Source organism: Hyperoodon ampullatus (genome assembly GCF_949752795.1).
Source record: "Hyperoodon ampullatus genome assembly, chromosome: 4".
NCBI classification, from domain to species: domain Eukaryota; kingdom Metazoa; phylum Chordata; class Mammalia; order Artiodactyla; family Ziphiidae; genus Hyperoodon; species Hyperoodon ampullatus.
Window position 1 is genome coordinate 168,510,632 of NC_136917.1, and position 22,240 is coordinate 168,532,871.

Consider the following 22,240-nt stretch of genomic DNA (forward strand, 5'->3'; position numbering starts at 1 on the left):
GATTTTCCCATAGGAGAATTTGGATTTAGAGATCACCATCATTAAGAGACTCAGTATTATAGGGCCTGGCACTCAGGCCATTTCCTGTCACTCTTAATTTTTTTTTCTTTTTTTTTTTTGCGGTACGTGGGCTCTCACTGTTGTGGCCTCTCCTGTTGCTTTTTTCTTTTTTTTTTTTTTGCAGTACGTGGGCTCTCACTGCTGTGGCCTCTCCCGTTGCGGAGCACAGGCTCCGGACGCGCAGGCTCAGCGGCCATGGCTCACGGGCCCAGCCGCTCCACGGCATGTGGGATCTTCCCGGACCGGGGCACGAACCCGCGTCCCCTGCATCAGCAGGCGGACTCTCAACCACTGCACCACCACTGATTCATAAATTGATCTTCTGCTCCAAAGCAAAGCACTTCTGCTTTCTTCCATTTCTGTTTTTACATTCTGTTTTGCTTGGACTTTCTCCAATCTCTCATCAAAAAAAAGAAAGGAAAAGAAAAAGAAAGTTGTTATTTTCAATGTATTTGTTTGCTGAGGATTCACATCCAGTCTGCTTCTAGATAGAATCAGTTGAGCAGTTTGTGAATTAACCATGAGGGAACATTTAGGGGAGTGAAACAGCAAGGGGCTGAGCTGAGCTGACCCAGACTGTCGGGCGAATGAGTTCAGCTCTGGACAGTTAAGAAGAAACACGAGAGTATCACCCCGCCTCCAGTGGTTCCTCCTATTGGACACAGAGGGTGAGCAGACCTCGTGCAGCCTCGCTGGTGATGAGACAGAACTCTTCCTCCTCCCCATCCTCTTCTCTGTTCCCTCCAGCCTTGCATGCTTGCCTTACCTAAAGCATTACCCTCCTCAGGCCCCATTTACCGTAAGCAACTATGGCTTTCACGGAGCTGGTGCTGCCTGCATCCTCTTAGTAAAGACTTCATAAGCCTCCATGTCCGATTGTCCTGTTTCCTGACATTTACCTGCTTCCTTCCCTACATCCTCACTCAACTTGAGGGAGCCTATCAGCATCAGGGAGACACACAGCCCAGGTAACCTTTCCCAGAGGGCACAGTGTATTCTCGTGATTTCCAGAACATACTTTTTAAATTCTCTGTTCTAATTCTTTAAAAATTTTTTTTGATGTGGACCATTTTTAAAAAGACTTGAATTTGTTACAGTATTGATTTTGTTTTATGTTTTGGTTTTTTGGCCTCAAGGCATGTGGGATCTTAGCTCCCCGACCAGGGAGTGAACCCTCACCCCCTGCATTGGAAGACAAAGTCTTAACCACTGGACCGCCAGGGAAGTCCCTCTCTGTTCTAATTGAAATAATATTGTGCCCTCCCTCATTTACTTTTTTCCAGGATTTTTTTTTTTTTTTTTGACAACCAGTGGATTTGTCCCTCTGCTCTGACACACGTCAGCATCCTGGGTATCACATCCCCAGCCATCTTTCTAGTTTTTCATCAAGTCTGTGATGGGCCTTCAGGAAGGTTAATGACCTACAGTCCTGTTTTCACTTTGTCTTTCTTTTGGGAGATTAAGATAAATACCACATCTGTTATCTTTATTGTTTCTCTTCCCAAAATTGATTAGAGGCCCTTGCTTTTTCTTCACCGGGTCCGTAAGACTCAGCCATGAGGGCACGTCTTTTCAATGGGGATGATTCTCTTGGAATAACTTACCCTTGGCCAAGTTCACGGTGATATGACTGCCTCTAGCGCATTTCTACCTGTGTCAGTCTCCTGCTTTAAAAAAACGAAACTCGAAAAGTTCTTTTACGTTTTGACTCATTCTTGAAAGAGTTCTAAAAGCAGCAACAGAAAACAAACAAAATCTCCACTGTCTGTAATTTTCTCTCATTCTTTATTATAGTGTCATTTTTGTGTCTGCTTTGTCCATTCCGGCCATCAAGAGCCGTCTCAACCCTGTGTTCCCCGAGTTGTCTTTCTGGAGTGCCCTCAGACGCCATTAGGTCTGGTGTTTCCACCCTGGCCTTGATCCTGTCTCTGCAAACTCTGTACCTCTCTGCTCTCTGAGGCGGGTACCCCTCCTCTGTGTTCCGTGAGTGAGAGCCCCCTGACCCTGGGAAAGGATAACGATGTGCCTTTTTGAAGTCTTGGTTTGTTCTTTCTCTTCAGAACTCTCCTTCCCTTTCCTCAGGTATAAAAGCAAAACAGAACAGAACAAAATAAGCCTCCCCATCAGGGGTACCTTTCTCAGTCACTCAATTTATTGTCTTCTTTTGACACTCATTTCTTAATTCGTCTAATAGTTAACTTCGATCTTTCATTCTGTCTTTTTTTTTTCCTCAAAGTATCTTCAGTTTAGCAGCCAATGATAATTTGTTGCTTTTTTTCCACACACACACACACACACACACACACACACACTGTATTTTATTTTTACAGGAGATAAATAGACTGACACCAAGCATTGTAAATGGATAACCACAACAAAAGCAACAAGGATTTCAATTACCAAACACGAAACACACTCACACTGTGTCATAATATTGACATTCAGTCCAGGAACCCTCCACTGTAACAGCGCCTTTACTTTGCAGTGAAAATTGATTAGTATATTTTTTTCCTCTGAGTCCTTGTGGGATTGTTTTTTTTTTTTTATTCAAACAGAAAGTCACAAAAAATACAATCATCCTCATCAGTTCACTCAGTCCCATGTAATTAATTTTTTTATCTTTGTCTTTTGTTAGCACTTTTATGAATTCATCAGTTTTCCATTAGAGTTCTGAAAATGCTTATTCATTCAGTTCAGCAGTACAGTCAGTTACCAGAAACCTGTACTTGTCAGAGTCTTTTCCATGAATTCCTTGAAGATGAGACCCTTTTATAGGAACATATTTGCAAAAGCATCAGAGTACACCCAGAGCTGTCTGTAAATGACAAAAGACTTAAAAATGACCACGGTTAAAGATTTGATGAAAGTTCATAATAATGCAATTGACAAGGAAATTTAGTTATTTCTGAGATATACATTTTAAAGTAATAACTAGAATTATGACTTATAACATTATACCAGAACATATAAGATTTTTAGAAATTTCATGTAATGTCTGAAACATTTATATTAACATATTTCCATACAAATAAATCAAATAAAGTTTAGTATTAGTTGTTTTTTTTTTGTTTGTTTGTTTTTTTATACTGCAGGGTAATTTGTTGCTTTTATTATTATTAATAGTAGTAGTAGGAAAATTATCTACCTTTGATATTTCACTTTACAGTTAGAAAACAAATTCGAATATTTTAGCTCATTTTATATCCACAGCTAGGCCATGCCACAGGCTGAGTTATGGCAAATCAGCATTTTGTGGAGACTGAGGCTCCATCCCACTGAAGAGAGCATTGCTGTGCCGTTAGATCCAGATCCTCCTGATTGGGAAAATGTGTGTCAAACAGATATATCATCATGCAGCATCTTCTAGGTCTGGTTGGTTAATCAGTCACCATTTCCTGTTCATTTGCTGGAGTCCGACTTTGACCTTTCACACGGAAGCAGGAGGGATTGAATTATGGAAGTAGTTTCCTTACCTGTCTCCTGAACTGCCATCTCACGTCTCCACTAGCTTCCACATGGTCCAGAGTGGTCCTTCATTTACAAACATCACCTCAGGTCAAAACTGCATGCAGTGGCACAGGGAGATCAGCTCGGTGCTTTGTGACCACCTGAAGGGGTGGGATAGGGAGGGTGGGAGGGAGATACAAGAGGGAGGGGATATGGGGATATATGCATATGTATAGCTGATTCACTTTGTTACAAAGCAGAATCTAACACAACATTGTAAAGCAATTATACTCCAGTAAAGATGTTTAAAAAAAAAACCTGTATGCAGTAAAAACATAAAACGGTTCCTTCACATTCAGAATAAAAAGTAAACTCCCTGGTCTGGCACACCTGGCCTGTGTCTGGCTCCCCAGCTTATGTCTACGTCTTTTGTACACAGTGAAAGCACTGTGCTTTCTCCAACCTTGATGCCTTGTCACAGTCCATTCTTTCTGCTGAGAATGTGTTTTCCCTCCTTTGCTCGGTAAAATCCTGCAAGTGTCAGGGGGTACCTCCTCCAGGAAGCCTCACCAAATCCTACTCTTCCTTTGAAACTTATCTCAGGTGTCATCTCCTCCAGGGAGCCTTCCTCCACCTCCTCCCTTCCCCCGTCCTCTGGAGGTAGCAATATGCTGTTCTCCAGTGACTTCTCATTAGAGTTTGTGGACAGCTCCATGTATTTTAATTTTGCGCTATGGGCCTAGATTGTGACTTCTTCCACAGTCTCTGCCAAAGAGTATCTAATCAGTAAATGCTTGCTGGCTGAATGAATGAAGAGCTTTCTACCTGAAAGTTCCTGCACTACTATGACCATGTCCTAGATTTATATGTATGTTTTGCAACCACAGAAAAAAATTCAGCTGTGAGTCATCCCTCCGCATGAGCTTTCATGCCTCTTGTTCCAGACATCCTTTACTTATTAGTTATATTTTTATTTTTCGTCAAAGAATCAAACATGTTTATAGATTCTTGCTGTGTATGCATTTTGAGAACTTTATGTAAAACTTCTTGCACTTTGCAAGCAGAGTTTCACATGTGACCCTAGCATCTGGAGAAGCATTCACCATGTTTTTTCAAGTTCCTGGGGAAGTTTTCTAAGACACTGTTTCACGAGCAGTGTTTATTTATTTTCCTAATATATGTCAAAGGCAATTTAGGGCTCACACTGTTATCAGCTACAACTCAAAATGAAAGCCCATTCATCAAAAGAAGACACATGCTTTGAGATTTTAACTGAACGTATATTTATATCTATCTTTACAAATATCCTCGATTGAGCAAGTGTGCAGAGAAAGTCAGACTATTTTAGAGTTCTGTTGTTATTTTTTGGTCAGTATCCAAGAGGATTTTTTTGTTTGTGTGTTTGTTTTTACTGGTTAATTAACATCTAATCTATTAACTAGACAAGATGTATTCATATCCACCGTTCCTCTTGCACTCAGGCCTCCTTAATGAGTTTCTTGTGATCTTTTTATTTTTTCAGGAGGAATGTCAGAACTACATCCGCGTACTGTTGGTGGGTGGTGACAGGTTATTTACCTGTGGAACTAACGCTTTCACGCCGGTCTGCACCAACCGCACGGTACGGCTTCAGGTGGAGCTTTGACAGATTTTAATACTGGGAAAATCCAAACATTCTATTAAAACCCTAGTTTTAAACGTGTTTCTATTCTCCAAAGAGTTGCTTTTTAATTTAAAAAAAAATCTTTTGTCAAACTGAATAAATATTTGATGTACTGATCGATTACTAATAACACGATTGTATAAAGAACTGGTAATAATTCTAGCTTGTTTAATTAAATTTAAATATGCTTTCAGACTATTTCTACCAGCTTATTTCCCACCAGACCCTAAACATAATCCTAAACATATTCTTATTTCTTTTTCTTCTTTATTGTAGGGAGGCTGTTAAGTATTAAAATAATCTAAAATCATAATCCAAGTGAAGAAGATACAGTTTAAAAATTGGATGAGAAGGGTGTCAAAAAAGTAAAGCAAACTAGCAAAAAAATGGAACCCTAGGAAAAGTAAAGTTATATGACACCCTCTGTCTTTTTATTTTAACCTGTCATTATTGACAGGGGAATTTTCAGCCTCCAGGTCTTATACCCGTAGAACTGCCAGGTTATCAGAGCACACGTGTAATCTTCCTAATTTGGGATATTCATTTGGTCTTCCTCCAGGAACATGATGAAGAAACATCACTATGTTAATTTCCTGGTTACACACTTTCTCTCAAGACCTGAGCTTACCATCTTCTTTTAGTATTCATTATTTTCAAATAACATTCAGTTATTGGAAAGAAAGGGAGGATGTTGATGCTAAGAAGTGATGCTCACAGAGAGATCCCTAGGTACCATGGCCTTTCCTAAGCACCTTACAGCTTCATCCTCACATCCACGCTATGTGGTGCTTATCCTCTGGGTCACCACTTTATAAGAGTCTGAGGCTTAAAGACTTTAAGTAGCTTACCCGGGGCTACACGTCTAATAAAGCAGGCAGTGTATCTGAGCGCCCCTGCCTAACCCCTCTGCTCTCGTACCTCTCAGGTAAGAGTAAAGGAACCAGTGGAGAGCAAAGATTCCCTCCCCACATGCAAAGAACTTTCCTCATTCACTGATTGCTCAGCTCCTCAAATGCTGGATTCCCACCACTTGACTGCAAGGCACTGAGTTGCCTCTCTGAAAACTAAAAACTAAAGGCTTGGAAATTTGGGCTACGTGGTGCTAAAATCCATACATCCTTACCCATGAATGCAGTTTTGGGCTATTCATAATATTTCAATTCACTTTTATTGATAAAATTGTACCTAATTTTTATTGCAATTTATATTTCTATAAATACTGAAGTTGGGTTTGGAAAAATCTGCACTGTCCCATGCATTATAAATAAAGTCATAGACAATAATCTCACTTCATCTTTTGTGAGTATCCAAAAGCCAGAGGTTCAGTAACTCTCAAAGGATGATGAGAGAGGTGGATCGGTAGATTGTCTAAGGATGACCACCGGGTACTGTTCTCATCCAGGTCAGAGTGCAGAAGTTTGTCACATTCATTGTATGAGCCCCAGAGAGTGTATCGTACATGCTTCATTTGCAGTTTGGGTGGATATTCTCCATTCACGCTCTTAAAGGGGTTTCCTGGGGGATAATTTGTTTCTCTGTCTCATCCTCACACCTAGCTGAGTAACCTGACGGAGATCCATGATCAGATCAGCGGCATGGCCCGCTGTCCTTACAGCCCTCGGCACAATTCCACGGCTCTCCTCACGGCGGGCGGGGAGGTCTATGCAGCCACGGCCATGGATTTCCCTGGACGCGATCCCGCTATTTACCGAAGTCTGGGCGTCTTGCCCCCTCTCCGCACCGCGCAGTACAACTCCAAATGGCTCAACGGTAAGTCTTACCTTCACTCCCAGTTTCCCCTCTCGTTGGTCTGTGATGCCCGGTGACTTGGCGCTCAAAAGCAAACTGTCACCGTTTCTAAAAGTAAAATAATTTCTTCATTTTCTAAAGAAATCAAAATGTACCCGGTTTTGGATTTCAGTGTGGAAAAGGCATCAGATGGCTCTTTGCCAACTCGGAAGAGACGTCATATTCTCCACACTTAAGACGTGATAATAAAGCTAATGCTGATATGAGCGTTCCTCAAACTGAAGCTGCTTTTTCATATTATTGTTTGCAGTTTAGGAAATCCGATGTCATGTCAAAGATATCTGTAGCCTCATGTGCATTCTTTCTTAACTTCTTTATTAGATAGCTAAAAAGGGAAATGACTAGCGTTTCATGAAAATTTCATGCAATTGTGTAAAAGAATGTGTTTGGCTTTAGGTAGCTCCAAATAACTTGACCAATTTCTTTTTAATTTTTTATTTTATATTGGAGTATAGTTGATTTACAATGTTGTGTTAGCTTCAGGTGTACAGCAAAGTGATTCAGTTCTACACATACATGTATCCATTCTTTTTCAGAGTCTTTTCCCATGTAGGTTATTACAGAATATTGAGTAGAGTTCCCTGTGCTACACAGTAGGTCCTTGTTGATTATCTATTTTATATAGAGTAGTGTGTATATGTCAATCCCACACTTCTAATTTAGCCCTCCGCACCACGTTTCCCCTTTGGTAACCATAAGTTTGTTTTCGAAGTCTGTTTCTGTTTTGTAAATAAGTTCATTTACATCATTTTTTCTTTTAGATTCCACATATAAGTTGACCGCAGTTTTTTAAAAAAGGGTGTCAAGTCATACAACTAGAAGGTCAGGGTAGGTGTCTTCAGAGTTGCTCACTTCAATGACTCAAGAGTTAGTAAGGGACCCAAGTCCTGTCACCACTGTCTCTGCCACCCACAGTCTGTCAGGTTGGTCCTCAGGCTAGCTCTGCTCATGGGTGCAAACCTGTGGCTACAATTCCTGGTACTGCATCCAGACATGACAATATCCAGTGGAAGAAGAACCACGTTCCTTGTGTCCTTTTTTTTGAAGAAATCAGAAACCCCCAGAAGACTTCCCTTGAATCCTGGGCTAGAACTTGGTCACTTGCTCAATTAACAAATAGAAAGTGATTCCAGTCACCCAAATTGAAGTTAAAGTTGGCTAGGTACTGAGACCTGCCAGCTGAAATTCAGCCCTCTGCATATGGGTACATTCATGTGTGAATATGGTTATACACACACACAGACTAGCAAACACCATGTTATTGATAGACGTATGCACCATATGTAATCCATTCCCTCAATCGTTTATTTGATAGTTTGCATAAAGATGAAATCTTGTAATTGCCATGATAATATTTACTATTTTGAGCTTTCAAGTCCCACAAAGATTTACTGGCTTTTCATCAGGTACAAGCTCATTATTGTAGACCTGACTTTCTCACCTCAGCACTATTGATGCTTTGGGCCAGATAATTCTTTTTTGGGGGAGGGAGTTTGTCCTGATTATTGCAGGATGGTTAGCAGCATCCCTGCGTTATATGCACTAGATGCAATAGCATGGCCCACCTCCTGAATTGTGACAACAATAACTTTCTCCAGAAACTGCCAGATATTCCTTGGGGGAAATATTGCCTCTCTTTGAGAACCACTGGTTTAGAATGATCACTTATGTATATTTATGCATATGTGTATATATACACACAAGAATTCTGTCACATAAGATAGTCAAACCAGCCATCACAGTTTGCCTTTAAAAGACTCCCTTGTAGAGAAAAGAGTCTTCATCCAGTTTCTTCAGCAAGTTGAATGACTCCGTGAGCTTCCAAAGGGCAATGTGAATTGTTTTCTCAAACCAAAGCAGTAACTAGATTCCCTAGGTTAACATTATTTCTGTTGAACTGGTTTCAGCTGGACCTTTCGACTCTCTGTGGAAGGTCTCGTTTCCGCTCTGATGCTTTCTTTCATCTGTGTAGCTTAAAATTCTTTCTATTCATTTGTTGAGTTTTACTGGCCAAGCAGTTTCCAGTTAAAAATCAAAATGATTTATTCCCCAACCACAAGCATTGCATTTAGAGTTTGCTGAAAGCAAAGTAAAAATTAATTCAGAGTACAGTCTCTTTCTTTTCGACACCCTGAAGAATATCTTGGGAAAATAATTCAGGTTATGGCATGAGTTAGAAACACTGTTTCTTTCCATGTGACTTGGATGCCCAGGCTGATCAGGTGCTCAGATGCTGTTAACCCTCTGGGTGCAATCTTTCCCATTTGAGAGTCAGGTGATGTCATAAGGACAGCTGAAGAGCTCACCCAGGGTTTCCACAGTCACTGTAGGCATATATGTCCTAAAATCATAAATGATATTATCCAGCAGCTGTGGCCATTGCAAATAAGTCCAAGGTGAACATGGCGGAGCCGCCACTCTGCTCACGGTGTCATCATAACTCGCATGGTACTGAATTGTTCCGCTGTCCTCAGGGAGCGTTACCCTCTCGTTCCCCACCAGGAAGGCCCTCACTCCCAGGGCAGAGCACAGGGACCCCTGAGGGTCCCAAGTTCTTGTGTGTTGAGTGTTGATTCCCTCTCCTGTGTTCTCTTGGGACACTTTCTTCTTCTACTGAATGCTGAGGTATCATTTCCACCTCTGATTGGCCCTGGTTTTCTACTCTGACCGTCCCTCCAGCATAGATTCTGGCCTCTGAGCCCCACTGATCTCTGCTTCTGTGCCCCTCCTGGGCCTGGATGCAAGGACATTTATTCTCACTGTCCTCCTTGGAATCCACACTTTTCCTCCCATCTGCCCTTTGACCAGACACCCTGTCTCTCTTCTTTCCGCTGTGCTCTGGAGTCATTTTCTTTCTTTACTGGAGGTTGGTGCCTTACCTGTTAACCTTTTTTTTTCTTTCCATATCCTTAAATTTCTTGTTCTCTGGTGATAATCACCATCTTTTTATAAAAATGCTCAGATCTCCTCCCTCTTCCATGAGACAAAGACAAAGAAATGCAATGAAGCTAAAAACACCCTTAGTTCTGCAGTAGCCAAGAAGGGTCCTATTTCCTGTGTGATATTAAGTACCCACTAAATGATGCTCATATTCTTCTCCCGAGTTTTCCACTGATTGAGGATCAAGGCACAGGAGTCACCAAATGGAGATCAGAGAGTTAGATTTGTTCTTGATAGAGCTTAGTGTTGGAAAATCCCAGAGCTGGTGTGTTAAGAATATGCAGATTATGACCTGCTGAATGAAGAGGTACAAGCTTCCACATGGGATTGGCAGGCAGCTTCCTCAGCATCCAACTTCCCGTTTTGGGGAAGTGAAAACCCTGAGGCTTTGATTGAAGGTGCAGTTTCAATACACTCACGCAAAGAAAGTACAGTCACAAGGTTTATTACTTGCAGATCCCAGAACCCAGGCCACAGGAAATGGGGAAGGACAGCCCTCCATCCCAGGTCAAGAGCAGGAGATAGAGAGAAGGGTAGCAAACACCTATTAACTTACAAGGTTATCTGGGCAGAGGTCACTGTCTTTTCATGGGCTCAGCGGTCATGTAAGAAGGTAGGGGATTGAGGCTTTGGAGGTGGAAAGTCCTGCCGGCAAATCAGTGCTCACCCTTCAGGATGCTGATTTGTCTCAATTCTCGGTTTCCTCGCTTGCAACCTGGAAATAACTTGCCACCAGACCTGGCGGTTGTGAGATAAAAAATCAGACCATGAAGATATGACAAATATTAGTGGCATGCAGCAGGTACTCGATAAATAGACGTAATTACCGTGAACTCCCCAAAGTCTGATACGATGCATAGTCTGATCGGATGCATAGTGGCAGTGAGTAAATGTCTGTTGGCTGAGTGTGTGGAGGAACATTTTGGGCCGTGGTTCCTGATTATTGACACCTGCCAGCCTCTTGTTTCCTGTCTTTCCTGACACTGACAAGCCTCGTCTGTGCTTTCCCCACTGTGCCCCCTGCTGCCCCTCTGGGCTGGACTCTCCTGACTGCCGTGTCCTGCTGCTGCCACATCCAGGTCCCCCAGACACATTCACCTCACTGCCCAGTCCGCAGTACCTCCAGAGGTTCACAGGCTCAGGGTCCATGGGAGGCCATCACTCAGCTAACAGCTGCTTACAGGTTATGATAAGCAGAGCTCATGTCTTTGGTTTGGACATTTACCAGTTTTTTGCCAACATTTCTCTGTTGACGAAAGAGAACTTTCTCGGCAGGGGAGGTGTGGAGGATAACACCTATGAACGGTGGTCAGCAAAATTTTTGTTTTCAGCTTCCCTGCTGTGATTAAATTGTGTATAGGATAATTTGCCTGTACAGGGAGGTAGACCCTTTCCATAATTGGGTTAATTAACTCATATAGGGCAAACTCATAGCATGACCGGTACAGTGGTCACTAGTGTTTCTTGTTCGCCTCTGTCAGCCCTGTTCCAGGCATCTCCCTCCTCAGCCAGCAACCAGGCACCAACCAACTTCACTTCCTCAAGCCATGCCTTCAGCGACATTTTGGACGCTGGCTGTGTTTGTGTGGTTTGTTTCCTAGGGTTGCTGCGACGAAGTGCCACAAACTGGGTAGCTTAAAATAGAAATGTGTTCTCTCAGAGTTCTGGCAGCGAGAAGTCCAAGATCAAGGTGTTGGCAGCTTGTGCTCTCTTTGAAGACTCCAGGGGAGGGCCCTTCCTCACCTCTTCTAACTCCATAGCCCTCAGCATTCCTTGGCTTGTGGCAGCACCACTCCAGCCTTTCCCTCTGTTCACATGGTCTTCTTCCTGTGGCTCTGTGTCCTCCCATGGGTCCTATTGGATTAGGGGCCCCCCTTATCCCAGTATGACCTCATCTTTACTAATTATATCTGCCATGACCCTATTTCCAAACAAGGTCACATTTATAGGGACCAACATATATTTAGGGCGGATAAAATGCAACCCACAATAGTCCCTAATCAGGAAACGCTCAAATGTGGAAATCTTAAACTTCTGTGTCTTATTTTCCAATGATACTGTTACATCTCTTTCTGTGTTGCGGGTGAATCCTCTGGCCACACTCAGTCTCCTGGTCTCAGCTGTGTTCTCCTCGTTCTCGACAGGTAGTGTCACCCTCTTGTTCCCAATAGTAAGCATCAGAAGTCCTCAGGTAGGGCTCAAGGGATTGTCGTCTTCACCCAGGGCAGAGCCAGCCTGCACCCGTTTCCTCCTTCCATGCTCCAGAGCACTGGGGTGGACAGTCCATCCACTTAAACTGTAGCCTTATCCACTGTGCATCCCTCCCCCACCTCATGATCTCTGGGGAAGGGTTGCCTCTCTCTTAGGCAGCATTCTAAAGTGGATTTCATCTCCCTCATTCTGTGTCTGAATTACTCCCTCAAAGGGCTGCAGTGAAGGTTTGGCAAAAATCAGCACTCTGACCTTCCAGAGCAAGAGAAGCACACAGCACAAAGGATGCTCTTCAGAATGTCAGAACATGTAGACAGAACATGGCAAGTCATGACCCTTCAGGGACCCAAGCCTCTGGGGACCTCCTTTACTTCAGGGCTACTCTTCAGGCAAGTGGTGACATCAGGCTGTCCAGGGTAACGTCCTGCCAGGATACAGAGACCCCTGAGTAAGGACCTACCAAAGCCTCTAATCTTCCCACCACACCTCCCAGAGACCCAGAATACATACTACGTGGTAGAGTTCCAACAACCTGCCCTGAGCAAGCTAAGTGCCTTGGATCTAATACCAGAGTTCCAGGTGCATTGTCTTATGATACCACCACCACTACAGCTGTCCACCAATGAGTGAGTGTCCCACCTGCACCCCTGCACCAGTGCAGCAAGACCCAGGTGGTGGCCTTGCCATCGGCTGTCAGCAAGGGCTGACGTGGAGAGGAGAGCAGGGCTGGCTATGACACCTTCATCGGGTTTTCTCTTTCCCAGCCTGTGTGATCTGACTCCGCTGCTACTTTGCCCACGTGCCCTCTCAGCATCCTTTAAGGCGGAGTGTGCATTTCCCTGGCTGCACCGTGCCTTCCTCACCATGCTCCTTCCCATGTGCTGTTTATGCTGTTCTTTCTTCCCTTGAGTTTTGCCTCATCCGTAATTCCTTCTCCTCTGTAGCTTCAGTTGAAGTTGCAGTTTCCCCAAGGCTCGGTGGGTCCCTTTCATCCCTTCTGGACAGGCGTTGTGCATGGCTGTCTTCACCCCACGATACTGGAGTGCATGGTCCCTGTCCTGCTCCAACCCCACTCGCGTCCCCATTTCACCTGCAGAGAAAGCTGAGACAGTGCTGGCCAGCCCCCAATGCTTCCCTGTGCTCTCTCCTACCCACCCTTGCTCCTGCTTTAACCTCTTACATGCATTACCATTGGCTCCCTCCTCTCTTCCAGGGATTAGCAGACGTTTTCTATAAAGGGCCAGAGAGCGAATATTTTAGATTTTGCATCCGTATGGTCTCTGTTGCAGCTTTTCAATTCTGCCATTGTAGCATGAAGACAGCCATCACCAATGCAGACACGAATGCTGCGTGCACATACAATTTTATTCATAGCCAGCAGGCAGGATCTGGCCTGAGGGCTATAGTTTGCTGGTCCTTGTTCTATCTCGAGAGCTCTCAGCCCCAGGCAATCCAGCTGGCCAGTGGGTTTAGCTCCATTGTCTTTCCTCAAATGCCGCTTCTCAATGGGACCTCACCCCTGACCAACTTATTTGAAGGTGGTCCATCTAGCCCTCTTGATTCCCTGTAGCCACGTTAGACTTTTATGCTTAGGGTTATGCTCTTTTAGTACTTGTCTCCTTTCCTCCACTAGAATGAATGTTCCCTAATGGCCAGGCTTACTTGTTGGTCACTGATGGATCCCATATACTTTCTACAGTGCTGGACACATAGTAAACACCCAATACATCATTTTTGAATAAATGAATTAATAGATGAGTAGTTTACATCTTTGTTTTCCCCACCCATGAGTTTCTGAATTTCTTGAGGACAGGGATTAGGTGAGATTAATTTCTGTGTGGTCAGCATTTCATATAGTGCCTGAAACACAGTTGAGGCTCCATCAATATTTGTTGAGTGACTAGGAGATAGGCACATTTCGTAAGTAGCAGAAATATGAATTTTGTTGTTAACAAAGGGAACATGTCATATTAGTTGTAACCCAGAACTTTAAAAATATAGATTTGTATGTTTGAAACTGATGCAGGTCCAAACATTTAAAGAATCTTCTTTTGCCATTCTCATTTGGACTCCCATTTTCAACCATTACATATTCAGTTAGTTATCAAAGACAGTGTGATTAATTGGATAATGTTCTGAAGGAATTTGAAACATTGAGTTATATGTTTGGTCATGACTATAAGTTTCAAAATCGGATTTTTTCCCCTGTGCCAAAATCACTCTTCAAACAAACTTATGTGTTTAGAGAAATACCTAAACAGCCTTAATGCATTAAAATACTAATTGTTAATAACCCTTATTAAATGATTATGGTAAAGCAGGGTAATAAATGTTTAATGGTCTATGCTTAAAATAGAGAAACTGTAAAACGGGCCTTCAGGAAACTGGCAATCAAATCAGGGAATCAATCAACCCATGAAAAGGGGAAAAAAAAATCTCCAAATTAACACTGTACAAATTGAGTTTGTGGGTTCTGGGGGAACCGCTTGCTTGCACATGGACTAAAACCTCAGTAGGAACTTGGAAAAAGGAATCTATCAGTGCGTTTTCAGCGTGGACATCTTCGGGGGCCTAATCTCACTGGCAGGCAGCGACCTGCTTTTTTTCCTTCCCTGGAGGCAGCGTTTGTCTCTCTCTTGGGTTTTTTCCACAGAACTCTGCAGATTCCTCCCATTCTCTGAGATTCCAGGCTTGACCTCGCCCTGGAGGAAAACACACTTGAAATCCATTGTATCATTTTTAATGAGCTGTTATGTTTCCAGTTAAGAAAACTCTATAACAATCTCAAATTCTCCTGGTTTGAAATAACTCTATTGATGTTACCCATGCATTAAATAGACTGTTTGAGGTCTTTAAAATACAATGATTAACCTTCTAGTGATTAAAGATAGCTTACTTGGAAGGAGAAAAATCCTTTCTGTGCTTAACTCAAGGAAAAGTAGTTTCTGCTTATCATGAAGACAGGTGCTTCGTGGAGCTCCCTGCTTCTCCCTGGGAGCAGACACCACTTTTGGGGGTCCAGACACGGCCAGGCTTGGGTGACCCTGTTGGGCTCCATCCTGGGGACAGTGAGATCACTTCTGAAAGTCTACACAGTGCAGTCCCTGAAGGTGTGAACAGTCTGCAATAGGCTCTCCCTGGACAGACAAGATTTGCTAAAGCAGGAAATTCATAAATGCAGGCAGAGTTCCCAGACAAGCAAAATAAAGACAAGAGGGGCCTGGGAATGAAGTATACTTGTTTAGGAAATCTGTAGTGTTTATCAAGGAAAAGAAGCTGGGTAAAACCCAGAACAAAAATCACGATTGTATAGTCAGCAGCCTAGTTTTGCACTTTACCAGACAGCACCTGGGGAGATGCTTTCAGAGGGGTGTCCTTGTGAACAGTGGGCTCTGTTCAGTACTGCAGCTGAAAGGCTAACAGCTGACAGCTGACTCGGGAAGTTTCAACTTGTTAAGGTGATGACACGTGGACTTAGAGCATGGGAGCAAAGCTGTGTAACATGAGACCCAGCATGACGAGCTGCCCTTTTCTAATTTTCAGGCTTGATCAAGCCTATCAGAGGGCGTTGGGCAGATTGTCTATCTTGTGTGGGATGGATGTAAACACCCTTTGGAAAGAGTGTTGTAAACCAAGTCTGATGATCTTTATAGGGTCAGAAAAGAGTTTAAATAAATGGCCTCCCTGCATACCATTTGCCTGTCCGTGCACCTGCTGGAGCCTCTGGTACATCCAGTTGTTACTCCAGGTACAAGGGGGAGTCACAGTGGCTCTTTACAACTTACCAGGTGGATGGGAGACTCCATATAGGTGTTATCTGAACCAGGGCCACATGCTGAAGCATGCACGAGCTAGGATTTGAAGACAGATCCTTCCCCCTCTGTGGGCTCCTGGCCTCCCCTTTGTTTAGTCAACATCTTAGGAAATACCACCACCATAAGCTGCCTCCGTCTCTCTCCTGATGTCCACATTTTTATGCACAAGTTGCCATGGAAGTGGGATACAGTGACTTTGGAAATAGTGGCCGGTGCTTCTTGATTGGTGAAAGCTTGCAAAAGGAGATGGAATGAGCTGGGGTTATTAAACCCAAAGAAGGAGAGCCTGTGGGGTTATTTAACACAGCCCTTTATGGACACAAACATCTGGTAGGTGACAGGAGGGAATCCATCCTTGTGGTGCTCTTTGAAAATAGTGTTGTGTTCTGTCCTGGTCATTGAGTGCTGAGGTCCTGAAAGTTGAGCAGCCACAGAATCCCTTTAGTCTTGTGATGAAGGCTCTATACTTTGCCAATAAGTCATTTTGTCACTGAACTCAGGTTCGGCTGCATGTTCCTCAAGAATCCAACACTGAGAGACAAGTGTTAGGTACAGGGAAAGATGGCTTTATTGAGGAAGCCAGCCATTCTGGGGAGAAGGTGGACTCATGTCCCCAGGAACCAACTTCCACTCCCCAGGTTTTGCTCAAAGATTAAACAGGGAAAGGAGGAAGGGGCCACGTGCTGAGGAGAGAGTTGCAGGGTACATGATCAACTCTTGGATCTTTTTCAGATTGAGTGGTGGTGAGGCAGCCAGGAGTCAACATCACTGACCTTCTGGTTCCACCCAGTTTAGGGTCTCCATGCTTATGGGCAGTGTACAGTTAATTTCTTCCACCCTGTGGGGACTTCAGTATCTGCAAAACAGCTCAAAGGACATGCCTCAGAATATTATCTATAGCCCTTGAGGAGGAAATAAAGGTCCTTGACTTTGTTTAATGGCTAAATGATTATTACTTTGTCTTGCTTGACTGTTTTCCTTTGCTTCTATATTTTCCCATTTCTCTGATTAAATTTTTTCGTTGGCCAAATTTTTTTTTTTTTACAGACAAGAGACAGGCAGAGGACAGTGGGGGGGGCGGGGGGGCATTTGTTCTGGGAAGGGTCCTGCTCAGTTGCAATTTGGACTTCCAATTTACACATTTCAGAAGAGAATGGATGGGGCTTCCCTGGTAGCGCAGTGGTTAAGAATCCACCTGCCAGTGCAGGGGACGCGGGTTCGAGCCCTGAACCAGGAAGATCCCACATGCCGTGGAGCAACTGGGCCCATGTGCCACAGCTACTGAGCCTGTGCTCTAGAGCCCATGAGCCACAACTACTGAAGCCCACGTGCCACAACTACTGAGGCCTATGTGCCTAGAGCCCATTCTCTGCAACAAGAGAAGCCACCGCAATGAGAGGCCCGTGCACCACAAAGAAGAGCAGCCCCAGCTCACCACAGCTAGAGAAAGCCCGCGCACAGCAACGAAGACCCAATGCAGCCAAAAATAAATAAATTTAATAAATAAATTTATTTAAAAAGAAAGAGAATGGATAAATCCCACTCTTCCTTCCCCCATCAAGATATTATGAGGCCAGGGCTTCTCTGGTGGCACAGTGGTTGAGAGTCTGCCTGCCGATGAAGGGGACATGGGTTCGCTCCCCGGTCCGGGAAGATCCCACATGCCGTGGAGAAGCTAGGCCCATGAGCCATGACCACTAAGCCTGTGCATCCAGAGCCTGTGCTCCACAACGGGAGAGGCCACAACAGTGAGAGGCCCGCATACCGCAAAAAAAAAAAAAAAAAAAAAAAAGATATTATGAGGCCAGAGGCACCCACTGTATACACTAAGACGTATGGAGACCTGCCTGCATTAAAAAAAAAAAAATCCACACACAGAAGATATGCCCCATTATAGAGAACACAATACACTATATAGAAATTTACTAGTACTTATATAACCACTCACGAAAATGTTTTGATGTTCATTGTCTAGACATCATAGCTGTTTCTTGGTGACAGTCCTGGATCACTCCTGACACCAGGCATGGTTTTTAATATTACTCTTTTTCCCTCTCAAAAGATTTCCAGTTTGGAGCATAAATCATATTTTCATCCTATTTATAAGACACTCAATTCTCTGCGTTTCAGTAAATTTGTCTCCATATTATTGTATTAAACTTCTTGTTTTCCCTCAGTCAATGGCCTCTCACATTTTTTCATTCACTGCTGAGCATTGGACGGTATAATATTTGTGTTTTTGTCTTCTTTCTTGCCCTGGCCCTGATCAGCTCAGGAGACAAAGACCAAGCCATCATACGAGTTTATTTATTCTAACTGCAGAATGTTGTAGCCCAGTTTTTTCTTTCAATTAAATCTTGCATATTTTCCTCTTAGTCTTTAAAAATATTTTACAGGCATTAAAATATCTCTAAGATCTTTGAATTAAAGTTAATATTCCATTTAAAAACTCCTTAAGTTTTACAATTCAGCAGGTTAAATGATTAATTCCCGAAAGAAGTGAACCTATACATTTAAAATATAATCAAGAAAAAATAAACATGGTCAATGGAAACTTGCAGCTTTGAAAATGTTCAGAAATACATAGTCGTGAAATTACCTATAACTAATTGACCCCTGGACTGTGTGATTTAGTCAAATCTTACAGGAGATTGGAAAGGCTGCCAGGGTCTTGGTGCTTGGAATGGAGTGAGCCAGCAGGATACAGAAGGATGTCTCTGGCCCTGTGAGCTAGAACAGGTGGACAAATAGCCAGTTAATGGAGCTCCTGTTGACACTGAGAGGGGGAGAATGCTTGGTGTGAGTTTGGGCTCCTAGGTTACAAGCTGATGTGCAGGTGGCAGTTCTCATTTAGGAAGAGATAGCAACGTGTCCCTGTGGTACAAGTTGCTCCTACTTGAACCAGCAAATCTATGTAAGTAACACACTTTCAACAGAGTATGGTCCCCTGAAGAAGGAAGGAATCACGTTTGCTGGAGCCATGTTTCTCGTCCTCCCGAGATGATTTAGCAATGGCTTCCTTTCTGCCGGGGCCTCAGTGAGTGAAGGACCTGGGGCTCCAAAGCTCATGTCACTCTGTCAGTGATCACTAAGGACACGCTTGGACCACATCCCGCTCCCACCTTCACCTGACACGGCCACCACACACACGGGAATCTGGGTCATACGCTTGTGTTTAAAACTCTTCAGCATCTCTCCAGTGGCCCTTGAATTCCAGATTCCTCTCTGTGGATCGCTGGCCTGGCCCAGACTTCTGCCGCCTGTCCTATTGATTCTTTCTGTGCCAACACTAGCTTCCTTCCATTCCTAGCCACCCTTAGGGTCTTCTCTCCGGCTGTTCTCTCTCCTGCTCTTGGCCTGGAGCCCCATCCCAACCTGGCATCTGCCCTTTCCCTGCTCCCTTCCTTTCTGATTCTCGAATTCACCTCGCTGGCCTGGCCCCCATGGTCCTCCTCCTCCCTGTGATGGCTCATTGGTCTGTGTCTTGTTTTTTGCCTTACAATGACCTTGAGGGCATGGGTTGCAGAATACCCGGGGCCCAGGACAGTAGGACAGCCCCACAGTGGGTGGTAAGGAGGTACCTGGTGATAGAGGTGCTCTGGCTGGCATGCAAGGCTCCACCTCTACCACAGAGCCTCCACCATGTTTGGTTCCAGATCTTCTGAAAGGAACACACACCCTAATTTGATATACAGAATGCAAATCTAATGAGTTAACTTGTTAAGTAAATACTGATGGTATGTTTACCAACATATGCATTTGTATTAATTTATATATTTTTGTATATGTTTATTATTAATTTATGTATTTATTATTTATATGATAGTTTATATATATAAATAGTGACCTATATTTTGATGATTAGCGACCACGTGGTACGCACTTGGCATGCTTTGCCTTTGACTTTTCACAATGATACTACATATTAGGTATTGTTATTACCTTTCTAAAAGGAGGAAACTGAGAATGTAGGTTGTTAAGTAATTTGACTAAGTTCATACAGCCAGTAGGTGGAAGTATTGAGCCATATATACGTATACCTCGATCCTATACATATGTATGTCACCCACACAAAACATATACACACAAACATGTATATTTATCCATCTATCTATCTATATATCTAATCTTTTCCTAGAAATCTTAAGGAAAGAATTTTAGTATATCAATGGCTTTTAAACCACTTTTTACTTAATTTAATTTTGGTTTAATTAGCCCCTCTTAATAAATCTCTAGATAAAATTAGCTTTACTTTGGAACCCTCTGCAGCACATGTTCATGTAGCTGTGACAAGGGAAACAGTGTTCACAATAAAGAGAGTATCTGAAATCTAGGAATATGCACAGAAATGGTTTTGGTTGTAACCGACATCAACAAATTAGGGAACTGAAAACCTCTGGCTCGCTGTGTGTCATGTCTAAATATTGTTTCCATTAACTCCTTTCTTTATGTGGAATGGCTTGCTATTTTGAAAACTCAGCCTGGCTTTATTTATGTTTCTCAAATTCTGATCACCTTTAATATATACATGTTTGATTACTCATTATCATTATGTGAAGTTCTACTAAATATAAATTATTGAAAAGGAAATCAAAAGTAAATCATGAAATAAAAATTATAGCCATCATTTATTGCAAAGCTACTTTGTACCAGTCTCTTTAATCCTTAGGTCGAATTGCTGTACAGGATAAAGCAACATTCCAGATGTCAGTGGTCCAGCCCAGGGTTTCAAGCTGGGATGGGTGAGGTCAAACCCATACAGGCTCCACCCCACCATTTTCTAGTCTGCCTTTGACAGGTGTATCACAAGGTGGCCTTTGATTACAAAATAATTTTGATAGATTTTGATGCTAGTAAGATTTTTATAGAGTTGTAAAATTGGAATTCCTTTACTTTTAATGTCCATTTTCATCAATTTAGACAAATATTTCTATATCAAGAGCCTCTCAGTGATCTAGTCAATCATCAGATTGGACCATTGAACCTGGTGCCCCTCGAGACAGATGCAGTAGGCATTGGAATAAACAGAAGACAGAGGGGAAGGATCCATCAGGATGTTCAGTGTTTGGTTTTACATGGTCAGAATCTTCTCAAAGATGTTGATGCTTTTGCTCTTCTCATTGCTCATGTTTATTTATATTGTGCTTCTCTACTCAGTACTCCCATCCGCATGGTCACTATTATGTAAGTCAATGTGCCAAATAAAAGTCCTCATATCATAACACAGTTCTTCTTAAAATCTGACATATTTTGTAGAATACTTTGTAATCCGTAACTCAATATGTTTACAAACATGAGGAAAAAAACAGCTTCTCCATGCATATATTTGTGATAAGCTGACACATACTCACATCTTTTTTATTCTGAATTAGCAGCACCTTCTATTCATGTGTAGCTCTAATAATAATAATGAATAAAGGAGCTCTTTCCTGCACTCACATTCATTGTAGACAAGGAGGCCATTGACTGATTTATGGCTCGTTCAGTTCACTCAGGAGTGACAGATACTAGCTTATGGTGAATTGCATTTTAACAAGAGACAGAACTTCAACAATGGAATGGAAACAATATGCATCTTATTATCCTGCCTGGTGAGATTCAAACATCCCCTACCTCCAGATTTAGATCTATAAATGCAAGAGCTATTTGGCTGTCTATTTAACAATGATTTCTGCTTTTCTCCTATCTTTGGAAAAGGAATAGGATGCTGGCTGAGTTTCAAAAGGCTCTGGAGTCTCCTGATGTGACAGCAGGTCACCCAATCAGGGTCCATCATCCGCCTGCAGGACCACTGTGGGACCGCAGAATGTGTTTCCAAGTGTAGTTTAGCTCCCCAATTAAAATGACCTGTAGTATGTGGTGAGTTAGAGAAACACATACACTACGTACCAGGCACAAGTTCTTCCCTTGTTTCCCCAGCAGGAAAAAATATAGTTGAGCATTTCTATCTAAAAGACTCTTGGTCACCCTATCATAAAGTGGGTTTGCGGTGGTTTGGAGAGACATTGGAGGTTCTCCATGGAAAGAGGAAGCCGTGGGCTAACCTGCTTGGCATGATTCAGTACTCCTCCCACATGAGATACCTGGGTGAAATTGTTCAGTGGGTGGACAGTGAACATGACAAACACAGAGAGAGGCTCCCACGGTCCCTAGAGGGCACTCCCGGACTCTGGTGGGCAACATTGGAAACGTCGTCTCTGAAGTTGGGGCAAACGCTTCCCAGCAATATTCTTGTTTCATAAGCCCTTGGATTGTTGGCTTCTTCTTCCTGCTCTTCTTTCTGTGGAATCCTTGA

The 22,240-nt window shown here is 43.0% G+C and overlaps 1 protein-coding gene across 1 annotated transcript in view; it reads left to right on the forward strand.

Annotated features, from left to right (window-relative positions):
• Positions 1–22,240, forward strand: part of SEMA5A (semaphorin 5A) — a gene marked incomplete at both ends in the record, with an annotated part of 314,646 nt that overhangs the window by 147,335 nt on the left and 145,071 nt on the right. The window contains 2 exons of the mRNA XM_079703072.1: positions 5,030–5,128; positions 6,727–6,940. Coding sequence (XP_079559198.1) covers positions 5,030–5,128; positions 6,727–6,940 — 313 coding nt within the window. The remainder of the gene's footprint in view (positions 1–5,029; positions 5,129–6,726; positions 6,941–22,240) is intronic.